The sequence below is a fragment of the Coffea eugenioides genome, chromosome 2 (genome assembly GCF_003713205.1).
Source record: "Coffea eugenioides isolate CCC68of chromosome 2, Ceug_1.0, whole genome shotgun sequence".
In the NCBI taxonomy this organism is placed as follows: Eukaryota; Viridiplantae; Streptophyta; class Magnoliopsida; order Gentianales; family Rubiaceae; genus Coffea; species Coffea eugenioides.
The window spans coordinates 40,032,548-40,044,543 of NC_040036.1; the positions used below are offsets into that span (position 1 = coordinate 40,032,548).

An 11,996-nucleotide genomic window follows, 5' to 3' on the forward strand; every position below is an offset into this window, starting at 1 on the left:
CAATTGAGGAACTAAATCTTACAGGCGTACCTAAAATTATTTCTCAATTAGAGTAGTGATTGATGGGCGTACCTCAGTCATCGACACAGTAAGGAGGAGTTGACTGTCATTGCTTGTTTGACAGTTATAACCTATTTATTAGTTAATAATTGAAATTATCTCTGCATCGATGATCAATTAGTTGAACCATTACCGAAGTTATTTCTTGACTAGAGTTTAGTTATTATTCCTTTGATTTTAATAGTTTGTCATTTAATTTCTAGTTGGCTATTTATTTTTGTATTTTACTTATTTCGAACCGTTTAATTATTGCCACTGCCATAAAAACTTCCCATTGTCAATTTGAATTTCAAGAGAGACGAATATTCCCAATCTCAGTAGATTCGACCCTACTTACTACTATACACAGAAAATTATATTTTCTCCGAATAGGTATTTATTATTGTACAAGCTCGACACCTGTCAATTTTTGGCGCCGTTGCCGGGGACTGACGTTATTATTTGTTTCTTTTTAAGTTCATTTTTGCTCTAATTTTCTGGTATTTTTCTAGTGTATGCCTCGGTCTTCTCGTACAGGTGAATTGATTTTTGACCCTGAGGTAGAGAAGACCGCGCGGAGAACACGGAAAGAGACCAGACAACTCAGAGAGGAGCAATCTAGTGTTGCATCCCATAGCCTTGATCCGGAAGTCGAAGCAACAAGTCTGTTTGGTGATACTTTTAGTGATTCGGATCGAGAAGAAGTCACTATGGCTAATGCACGAACATTAAGGGGGTTGGCTGCTCCTGATTTAAATCAGTAACCTTTATGCATTATTGTTCCAAATTTAGATGATAACACTCCATTCGAGTTAAAATCTGGTCTAATTCATCTCTTGCCATCTTCTCATGGTTTACCAAGTGAAGAGCCTTACAAGCACTTGCAGGAGTTTGATGTCGTGTGCAACAGCATGAAACCCCCGGGAGAGAAATAGATAAAAATGAGGGCATTCCCCTTCCCCTTGAAGGACTCTGCTAAAAACTGGTTGTACTACCTACCACCAGGTAGTTTCACCACGTGGGACCAGTTGAAAAAAAAGTTCTTAGACAAGTGCTTTCCCGCGTCTCGAGTTGCAAGTCTAAGAAAGGAGATCTATGGTATCAAACAGTATCTAGGGGAGTCACTCTATGATAACTAGGAGCGATTCAAGAAGTTGTGCATCAAGTGCCCTCAGCACCAAATAAGTGAGCAATTGCTCATACAATATTTTTACGAGGGGCTACTCTTCAGAGACAGGAGTATAATCGATGCTGCGAGTGGAGGGGCTACTCTTCAGAGATAGGAGTATAATCGATACTGCGAGTGGAGAGGCACTGGTGAACAGGACCCCTCGAGCAGCGTAGGAACTGATTGAGGGCATGGCTGAGAATTCGCAACAGTTTGGTATGAGGGAGGATGTCCCGATACGCAAAGTGAACGAGGTAGAGACATCCTCTATCCAGCAGCAGTTGACATCCTTCGTTAGGCAATTGGCTGTGGGAAATGCATCACAAGCCAAGGTGTGTGGGATTTGCACTGGTATGGGTCATTCTACGGAGATATGCCCACTGATTCAAGAGAAAAGTGTGGAACAAGTGAACATGGCTGGTCACGCGCCCCGCCAAGACAGCCATACGACCCATACTGGAATACGTACAATTCGGGTTGGAGAGATCATCCTAACTTCAGTTATGGAGGAAATAAGCAGTCGAATTTTGCACCAAATAGGCAGCAAGGGTACCAACAACAGTACCAATCTCGCCCGCCACCACCCCCTTCAAACTCAAGTCCGTCTATGGAAGAGATGATAAAACAATTAATTGCTAATCAACAAAAGACAGATTCTGACCTACAAAGTATGAGGAATCAATTGGGCCAGATATAAGAAATGCAAAGTCAGATGAGTCAGATGGCAGTGGCAATCAACCGCCTAGAATCCCAAGTTTATGAAAAATTGCCGTCTCAACCTGAATTGAACCTGAAGAATGTAAGTGCAATGACCTTAAGGAGCGGGAAGAAAATTCAGGGGCCCGAACTCGTGACTCCCAAGGATAAGGACGAAGAGAAGATTGAGAAAGAGTTTGAGGCAGAGAATACAAGCACCAAAAATCCAGTGGTACTCCCTGACTCGATCATAGACGTTAAAACTAATCCCCTTCCATTTCCTAGTAGGTTGAAGAAACCGAAGAAGCAAGACAAGGAGAAAGAGATCCTGAAGGTGTTTCGCAAGGTAGAGATCAATATTCCCCTGCTAGACGCAATCAAACAAGTGCCGAAGTATGCTAAGTTTCTAAGGGACCTATGTGTCAACCGAAAGCGGTTGAGGGGAGACGAAAGGATCATTGTTGGGGAGAATGTGTCAGCAGTTCTACAAAGGAAGCTTCCACCGAAGTGTGGGGATCCAGGTAGGTTTACTGTCCCATGTAAGATAGATAACACTTTGATTAGGAATACCCTGCTGGACTTAGGAGCATCGATCAACGTAATGCCTAAATCTATGTATGCTTCTTTGAATCCCGGTCCATTAAAAGAAACTGAGATAATAATCCAATTAACTGACCGAACAAATGCATACCCTAATGGGTTGGTCGAAGATATGCTGGTTAAAGTTAATGAATTGGTATTTCCGGCTGATTTTTATGTACTTGACATGGATGATGACCATTCTCCCGACCCTTCATCTTTGCTATTAGGTAGACCCTTTTTAAATACAGTCCACACAAAAATTGATGTTCATAAGGGCACTTTGTCCATGGAATTTGATGGAGAAATGGTCCATTTTAATATTTTTGATATAATGGAACATCCTGTTAACTCTCACTTTGTGTTTGCTATTCATGCTATTAATCTCTCTGTGTAAGAATTTTCTGAGTTTGCTTGTAGGAATAAATTCAAAATTGTTGCGAACGAGTATAAGGGGATGAAAGTAATTTCTAAGGTGAAAATGAGTCGAAAATTAAGAAAGAAGGTTGCACTCAATGGCTATATGGATCTCGGAGGAGGGCCACCGATTATAAGGAAAATTGAATTACATCCAAATTGAACAGTAGTGTTTAACGTCTAGCCAAAAATGTTAAAGAAAGGTGCTCATTGGGACGCAACCCAATATCTTTTAGTTGTTTGCTCGGTTTTGTTTGATAGTTTAAATATATTTTCCTTGAATTTGACTGATTTTTGGGTTCAATTTTCATTTTTGATGATTCATAGGTGTCTGTCTGACATGACGTGCACGCGTCAAGTCGTATGGAGAGCTCATGGTCAGAAGGGTTCGTGCCTTTATGACGCGCCCGCGTCAAGTCGTATGGAAAGCTTATGGTCAGAAGGGTTCTTGCCTTTTTGACGTGCCCGCGTCACGTTCGCGGGAAAGTTTAGTATTCAAAACTTGAGAACAGTTTTTGATTTCCCGTTAATCTCTAATTTTGAATTTTGAAAATGAGTTTTGTTAATAATAATATTAAAAATAATAATAAAAAAAATAAAAAAATAAATTTTTTTAAAAAAAAGTCTTTTTCTGTTTAGCTATAACCTTTGTTTCCAAAATTAAAATTTCAAAAAAAAACTATTTTTGTCTTTTTATTTTTCTTTCTTTTCTTTCTTTCTTTTTCTTTCTTTCTTTCATTTCTTTCTTTCTTCCTCTTTTCTTTCTTTCTTCTTCCCCAATCCCTTCTTCCCTTTGTCTGCCGCCATCTCCTCCCCTCATCACCAGCGCGCTGCTGTCTCTGCTCACTCACAACTCACGCGCCAAAGCTCTCCCACAGCAGACATCGCCAGCTTCTCCTCTCCTTTTCAGTCCGCCACTATTTTGACGACTTCAGGGAAGTCCCGTTGCCCTTCTTCTTACTATTGCCATTTATTTGTCACATTGAGGGCAATGTGTCATTTAGGTGTGGGGGGATTAGTTGGGTGCCAGTTTTTTAAATTTTTAGTTTTTAAATATTTTTCCTTTATTTTTAGTTTGTTATTTGTTCATTTTCGTTCAGTCTCTTTCTTTCTTTCTAGTGATGAGCTCTCATATGAATGCCAAAGTTTGATGTTGGATTGTTGACTCTAAATCTACTCTTGCCAAGTTTTAATAATAAAAGTGTATCGAATTAATGTGGTTGAGTCCAAAACATCTCTTTGGTGAATATCGGTGACTGCTTGACTCTTTTGATTTCTTTGTTAACTTTTCTAGGCATAGAAAATGACTGTTGGCATTTTAATGTGAATTGGTCCAGTTATTAACTTTAGTTCTCCATGTTTGAAAAATGAGGCTAGCTGCTAATATTTTCTTTGTGATATTTTGAGTTATTGTGTTATCTGACTGGGAAATAAGGGTGACTGTATTCCGTTATTTGTTACTACTGAGTAACCGGGGATCTTCACCTAAAGTGTCGATTCTTGCGTCAAAAAATAGTAATTTCTATGAGTACGTAATTGTATAGCGGTAGAAGCTGAGTAACCGAACTCCTTCATCTGGCAAATGTTGGAGTTCGCGTCAAAAGATTTCAATGGCTAGAGACTAAGTCTTGTGTTACTATTGAAAATAAAAGAAAAAAAAGAAGAGAAAAATAGAAAAACGTGAAAAAAGTGAAGGTTGTGTTAATGTGTGATAAAAGTCAGCTTGCCGATTTATGGATTTAATGTTGAGATTTTGGTTAATATTTGGAACATTTGCTGATAGATGTTGTGCGCCATTCCTTTTTCTTAGATTAGTTAACTTGGAATTGAAGGAATTTGTGGTTAAGAAGCTAACCGGGGTGATGTTTCTCGGATTTTGATCACTGATGCTTGATATATGATTTTCTCGGTATCTTGGCAACATGGTAGATGGAACAATGACCATTGTCAAATATTAGTGCTTGTTTACTATTCTCATGCTTGAGAACAAGCATGGGTTTAGGTGTAGGGGGAATTGATAGGTTGCAATTTATCATTTATTTTATAATTAATTTCTCCTATTACCTGATCCGATGTAGATTAATTGTTGGATTCTACTCACTTTTAGTATTTTACATTTATTTCAGGGAGCAGAACGAAAATATGATAACAAGTGCCAATTTGACAGGAAAGGAGTCCAAATCACAGAACTTACCCCAGAGGCATTGTTGGCAACGGAAAAACTTGGGCCCATTTCGGTAATTGCTGTGAAAGAACAAGTCTGGGGAGTCTTCGTTTTCTACACAGGAGCCGCCGCAAGTAGCAGTAGACTTTTAGATAGAAAATTGTGCAGAGAACAAACACTACCGAGAGTCTTAGCTTTTTGCTTTTTCTTTTCATCTTTTAGTGCGCTTTTTCCTTCGTATGAAGAGACCGAGTGAAAGAATTGATCACTCTTTGTAGTTTAGCTTTTCCTTTCATGATTGGAGCGAATTGAGTTCTCTAAATCGAAGACCATGGCCGCAATTATTTCTGAATTTCTGCGAGGGTTTTCCTCACCAGGGATGAACTAAATCCTTTTTTTCTAGTCAAGGAACAACAGAGGCTTTGGTTCATCTAAAAATTGTGAGATCAAATTAATTTTATTTATTCCTTTTATTTACTGGTATTTGCATATTCTCTATTTATAATGCTTATGGTTGTTTTGTTAATTAAATATCCTGGGCCCGGACGTTGAATTAATTTAGCAACCTGATGTCAATTAGAGCGTTAAATCCGTAATTGTTTAATTACTCTAAAATAGTGACAACTGGCATGATTGGATTTGTGTCAGAGGAATACGCGGGCTAATCTAAAATAACCCTGGTAGTGCGTTATTTGGTTAGAATAGGCTTTCTCTAATACGTAAAGCAATTGGGGAATTAAATCTTACGGGTGTACCTAAGATTATTTCTCAATTAGAGTAGTGATTGATGAGCGTACCTCAGTTATCGACACAGTAAGGAGGAGTTGACTGTCATCGCTTATTTGACAGTTATAACCTATTTATTAGTTAATAATTGGAATTATCTCTGCATCGATGATCAATTAGTTGAACCATTGCCGAAGTTATTTCTTGACTACAACTTAGTTATTATTCCTTTGATTTTAATAGTTTGTCATTTAATTTCTAGTTGGCTATTTATTTTTGTATTTTACTTATTTCGAATCGTTTAATTATTGCTACTGCTATAAAAATCCCCCATTGTCAATTTGAACTTCAAGAGAGACGAATATCCCCAATCCCTGTGGATTCGACCCTACTCACTACTATACACAGAAAATTATATTTTCTTCGAGTAGGTATTTATTATTGTACAGGCCCGGCACCAGACAAGTACTAACATCATTGTCCTCCCTCTTGACAAACAGATGGAGCAATTCCAAAAAGAGTTAGCTAGTTTCAAAATGTCACTAGCTACTATGGCCAAAAGAGACTTATCTACTTCTGACTTGTTAATCCTATCTATTACTACCTTGCAATCCGATTATATAACAATTACTGCCCATTTCTGTTGGATTGCATATAGCTGTGCTGTTCTAATTGCCTCTGCTTCCAAGATGTCAGGTTTAACACCATGATCTACTGGTATAGCCCAAGTTGTTATCAGTTCACCTTAATAGTTCTTGGCCACTCTACCTAATCCTCCTTTATTTTCCGAGGTGTTCCGGGCTGCATCCATGGTTCAAAGACTTGGTCGAGTCGTCACTGGAATGGGGCTTCCCGATTCGATATTGGGACGAGATGATTCCGAGATAATGAATCGTCGAGAAATGCAAGTTTTATTGGTGAAAAAAGCAACGAAAGCGAAACAGGTGCATAAACCATTTGAGAACCAACCTTAGACACCCTCCCTGTATTAAAGCAACAAAAGCAGAACAGGAATGCAAGTTTTTCCAACCAAAAAAAAAGCAAAACAGAAAAAATAAAAATGAGAAAGAGAAAGAAGAAAAAGAAAAGTAATGCTGGGTGGAGGGTGGCGGGGAAAGTAACCAATGATTCTCTTTGGTGGTGATGAAGAAACGAACAAACCGACAAGAAATTGTCCTGTGAGAAGATTAATAAAAAAAGAAAATGACTACATGACCTATAGTACTTGTCAGGTATCGGGTCTGTACAATAATAAATACCTATTCGAAGAAAGTATAATTTTCTGTGTATAGTTGTGAGACCCCGGTCAGTTCTTAAGTTTGATATTAGGTGATATTCATTATTTGTGCGGTAAAATTTGGGGCTTTAGGGTTAATTAGAAAACCCTGAGTTGGGGTTAGGATTGAAACCCTAGGTTTTGTATTAATCATAAGTTCGAGTGGTGGATAAAGTTAGTTATGCTAGTGTGTGTTTTCGTGCGGGTAAGTATAGGATTTGATCCATTTTATATAGGTTAAGTGAGTTTAGAAATTCGAAAAACCCTAAACTAGAAAAAGTTTCTAGTGTTATGATTTATTAGAATTCTAAGTTGGGTTTAAAACCCTAATTTTGCCTATGACAAAAATATTGTAGTTTAGTTGCTTTTATGTGAGTTAAGGTATGATTAAGCATAGGTGATTAAAAATGGAAAATGATTAGTGAAGCACTTAAGTGTGATTACATGTTTTGGACTAGATTAAGATTATAATCTATGAAGTTAATTGAAAGCTTTTCAAATGTTTAAGGGCCAGAGTTGATCAAATGCAAAGTGAAGGTGTAAGGGGCTAAGGAGCAAATTCCAATTTTTGTGTGATTGGTGGTAGTAGAAAATATCTCCTAATGTTTGACTAAGCTTATGTTGTAGGACTTGTGAGATAAAGCTAAGAAATAAACAAAACAAAGCCAAAGAGAAAGAGAGAGAGAAAGAGCCGAGAGGGAGAGAAGCTAAGGGAGAGAAAAACTTTTGTTTCTTGCATCTTGTTTTCCATTAATCTTGAGTTTGGATCTTGGAGGAACAACTTGGAGCTTGGGTTTTGGAAGATCAACCTAAGAAACTTGCAACTTGAAGGTAAGTTATCTCTTTTGAAAGTTAAATTTGGGGTTTTAATCTTGAAACTATGAAAGTGATGCTTTTGTTGTGATTATGCATTTTTAGGGGTTGTATGATGATTATGGAGTAGTTTTATGGTTTATTTTGATGGTTATGTTGCTGATTTTGGTAAAGGCTAGGAGGAAAAGGTAGGGTTTCTTGATTCATGACTCATAGAGTTGGTTTGGTTGGATTTTGGCTTGTTAATGGCATCTTTAATGTATTGATTTCACTTGTATGGTTGGTAAGTAGCAAATTCCAGATTAGTCATGAAACCCTAATTCAAAGGAAAGTTAGTTTGGTTGGGTTAGGGCTTAAGTGATTAGAGTTTGGTTGATTAGGTGGTGAAACTAGAAAAGTTAGTAGGATTAGCACCTAGATTATGGTTAGTATTGGGTAAGTCTTGGGAGTAATTGGGAAAGGAATTTCGGTTCACTTGGAGAGCAAATAGGAGGTGATTTATGTGTGTTCATTTGGTATGAGTTTGGCTAGAAAGTTTTGTATGAGAACCATAGAAATGGACTGTGCGGTTGCGGCGCACGAAACCGGCAAAACTGGAAACAGGGCAGTCCACAAACCCGAACTTGAGTTCTATTTTTCTTTATGCTGAGTGCTGATTCAAAAGTTTCTCAAAATATGAAAGTTGTAGCTTCCTAAGTCCTTAATGTTCCTGCAAAATTTCAGGTCAAACGGATCAGTGTAACCCGAGTTATAGCCAAAACACTTGCACCTATTTTGTACACTGGATTGTGTTACGTTTTTGAATTTTGCTTCTGACCATGCTCTGTCTGTCTTGATAATGTGCGAATTGGGTGTTGATCCCTTCACAAGAAATATAGATTTTGGTCTTAGCTTCGAAACGGTATAAAGTGCATCCAAATCCGAGTTTCGTAGCTTCAGTTATGATCAAACCAAGATCGGTTGTCAGAACTGCCTTTGAATTTAGACAGTTCTGACAGGAACTTTGAACCCCTTTTTCCCTATGCTCCATACTGATTCAGCTTTTGGTCAAAACACAAAAGTTATAGCCTTATAAATAAGTTTTCTAACACCTCTGGAATTTCTTGATTTCAATTTCTGAGTCGTGAGTTATGGTCTTTCAAACAGGGCCTGTTTGGTAACCCAAAATGAAATGGCTGGAACTGTTTTACACATTTTTGTCCTAGTTCCATTGAGATCTAGCTTGAGGTGCCTTTATGAAAGTTGTAGCCCTTCTTTTTAGCTTCGCAACAGTATTTCATGCACTTCGATCCGATAACCGTAGCCTAAAATTTGATCAAAACGATTCTAGGTGCCAAATCTGCCGTTTCCGTTGCCGGCCGTTTTCATTTCCGTTTGCCGATTCCGCACTTGCATGTGCCAATTTTGCCGTTTTGATTGTTTTAGGCATGTTAGTAGCCGTTTGTGATATAATGTGATGCAATCTTCTATTTCAGACTGTGGTGAGTTAGGCGGAGCCGGTGGGGCCTACTACTAGCTATCCTTTGCGACGCAATTTTCGTACTTTTACTATCTTGGTTCTTTGAGTAAGTATTCGGGCCGTTTTGTATATAACTTACTTATGTGTTTAAGATGAATGAAAGGGGTACCTAGGTGAGGGTGTATTTCATCGCACTCGACCTAAACCCTAATTTACATGCATATTTATACATGACATGTTTAAATGAATTATTTTGGGTTTGAACCTCTTGAGCTTGTAGCTCGGGGTGATGTTTGTGAGTTGGGGTCGATTTTTCGACCTAGATGGACTATTCGAGCCAGCCGGGGCTTGGTCGAAGCCAGTCCAACCTAGTTTGAGGTCACCAAGTTTATAGGTTCAAGTTATGAACCAAGTTTGTAGGTTCAAGTTGTGAACCAAGTTTGTGAACCGAGCTTGCGAAGCAAGTTCAATTTCGTTTCGTTCACTCGAGCAAGTTTGTGAGGTGACTGGCTAGTGAGGGTGATAAGGTGTTAGGTGGGAGTACAAGTGGAGTTCTACGGACCTTATTTGTGGTCGACGGAGTGTCGGTAGGAGGTCACGTATGGCAAACGACTTGGCTTTGGAGCCAACCCGTATCCTACCATTGTGATGTTATATTTCTGTATTGATGTGAAATATTTGGATTTATATGTTTATTCGAGTGTGCAATTTACGATTTTACCCCTGTTTACTTACTAAGCATATAGCTTACCCCGTTTCCTTTGTTTTCCTTAGCAGGGGACGACACGGGGAACTCCATGGCACATTCACTAGTATAGTTAGATTTGCTTGTAATAGTTGGACAATTAAGATGGTTGTTTTTGTTTTGGTGGTTTATATAAGGACCCTCCTTAGGGTCTACTTTTTGCTGGTTATTATCATAATGTAATATAGTGGTTTGACTAGCTGCTTTTGGGGATGTAAATAGAATTTTTTTGTTTTTGGAGTTGGCTATAGTGTGAATAGTATGCTTTTGGTTTACCTAGTTTTTACTGTTTTGAAATTTCGAGTCCTGACGTGAGTTAGGTAGGCGTCCCGCCGATACCCTAGGGTTCGCCCTTGGGAGAAGCGGGGTCGTCACAATAGTAGTGAGTAGGGTCGAATCCACAGGGAATAGGGATATTCGTCTCTCTTGAAGTTTAAATTGACAATGGGGGGTTTTTATAGCAGTGGCAATAATTAAACGATTCGAAATAAGTAAAATACAAAAATAAATAGCCAACTAGAAATTAAATGACAAACTATTAAAATCAAAGGAATAATAACTAAGCTCTAGTCAAGAAATAACTTCGGCAATGGTTCAACTAATTGATCATCGATGCAGAGATAATTTCAATTATTAACTAATAAATATGTTACAACTGTCAAACAAGCGATGCCAGTCAACTCCTCCTTACTATGTCGATGACTGAGGTACGCCCATCAATCACTACTCTAATTGAGAAATAATCTTAGGTACGCCCGTAAGATTTAATTCCCCAATTACTTTACGTGTTAGAGGAGCTCTATTCTAACCAAATAATGCACCATCAAGGTTATTTTAGATTAGCCCGCGTATTCCTCTGACACAAACCCAATTATGCCAGTTGTCACTATTTTAGAGTAATTAAACAATTACGGATTTAACGCTCTAATTGACATCAGGTTACTAAATTAATTCAACGTCCGGGCCCAGGATATTTAATTAACAAAACAACCATAAGCATTACAAACAGAGAATATGCAAATACCAGTAAATAAAAAAAATAAATAAAATTAATTCGATCTCATAATTTTTAGATGAATCAAAACCTCCGTTGTTCCTTGACTAGAAAAAAGGAATTTAGTTCATCCCTGGTGAGGAAAACCCTCGCGGAAATTCAGAAATAATTGCGGCCATGGTCTTCGATTTAGAGAACTCAATTCGCTTCAATCATGAAAGGAAAAGCTAAACTACAAAGAGTGATCAATTCTTTCACTCGGTCTCTTCGTACGAAGGAAAAAGCCCACTAAAAGACGAAAAGGAAAAGCAAAAAGCTAAGACTCCCGGTAGTGCTTGTTCTCTGCACAATTTTCTATCTACTAGCAGAAATATACCGTGCTTGCGCACGGTGAAGAATTAATGCAATGCCCACCAGGAGCATTACAGAGTATGAATTTAATAAAGTACTATAATTTGTAATTGCAGTATGTTGTGTAAAAATTAGGTGGTGTAGGGGAGATAATTATAAAGATGGAAAAAAGGATACACAAACCATTAATTCAAACGACACTGCATCTGAATCAAGAAGCCAAAAGTTAGTAGAAATTTATTTTTTACCATGTAACATGAAATTTGGTGAGCAGCGGAATGCAATTATAAATTAACGATATGGAGAACTTGGCATTAATTAAAAAGTGGATAATTAAGGTAGAATATAATAAACGTAATTATTTGTTCCACTCTCAGGGTAACAGATTTTAAAAAAAATTGTAGGGAATTAAAGTGGACAGATAACTGTCTGTAGGCAAAATAATTTCCTTTAACTAATAGAATTAAAGAGAATTAATTTGGTCGAAATTTCCTGAATGGTTGAAATAAATGTGCGGCAGCGCCCTTAGAGCCTTTTGGGATAACTCTTTTTATCTTCCTTGCCTAGTT

The 11,996-nt window shown here is 37.9% G+C and overlaps 1 protein-coding gene and 1 non-coding gene across 2 annotated transcripts; one reads left to right on the forward strand and one right to left on the reverse strand.

Annotated features, from left to right (window-relative positions):
• Positions 1-1,115: 1,115 nt before the first annotated feature.
• On the reverse strand, positions 1,116-1,222 carry LOC113764220. Its single transcript, XR_003467506.1, has one exon. It is a non-coding gene; the product is annotated as a small nucleolar RNA R71 (small nucleolar RNA).
• Positions 1,223-1,928: 706 nt separating this feature from the next.
• On the forward strand, positions 1,929-2,908 carry LOC113759709. Its single transcript, XM_027302283.1, has 2 exons — positions 1,929-2,792; positions 2,903-2,908. Exons 1-2 carry the CDS (start codon positions 1,929-1,931, stop codon positions 2,906-2,908), a joined length of 870 nt encoding a protein of 289 aa, XP_027158084.1.
• The last annotated feature ends 9,088 nt before the right edge of the window (positions 2,909-11,996 follow it).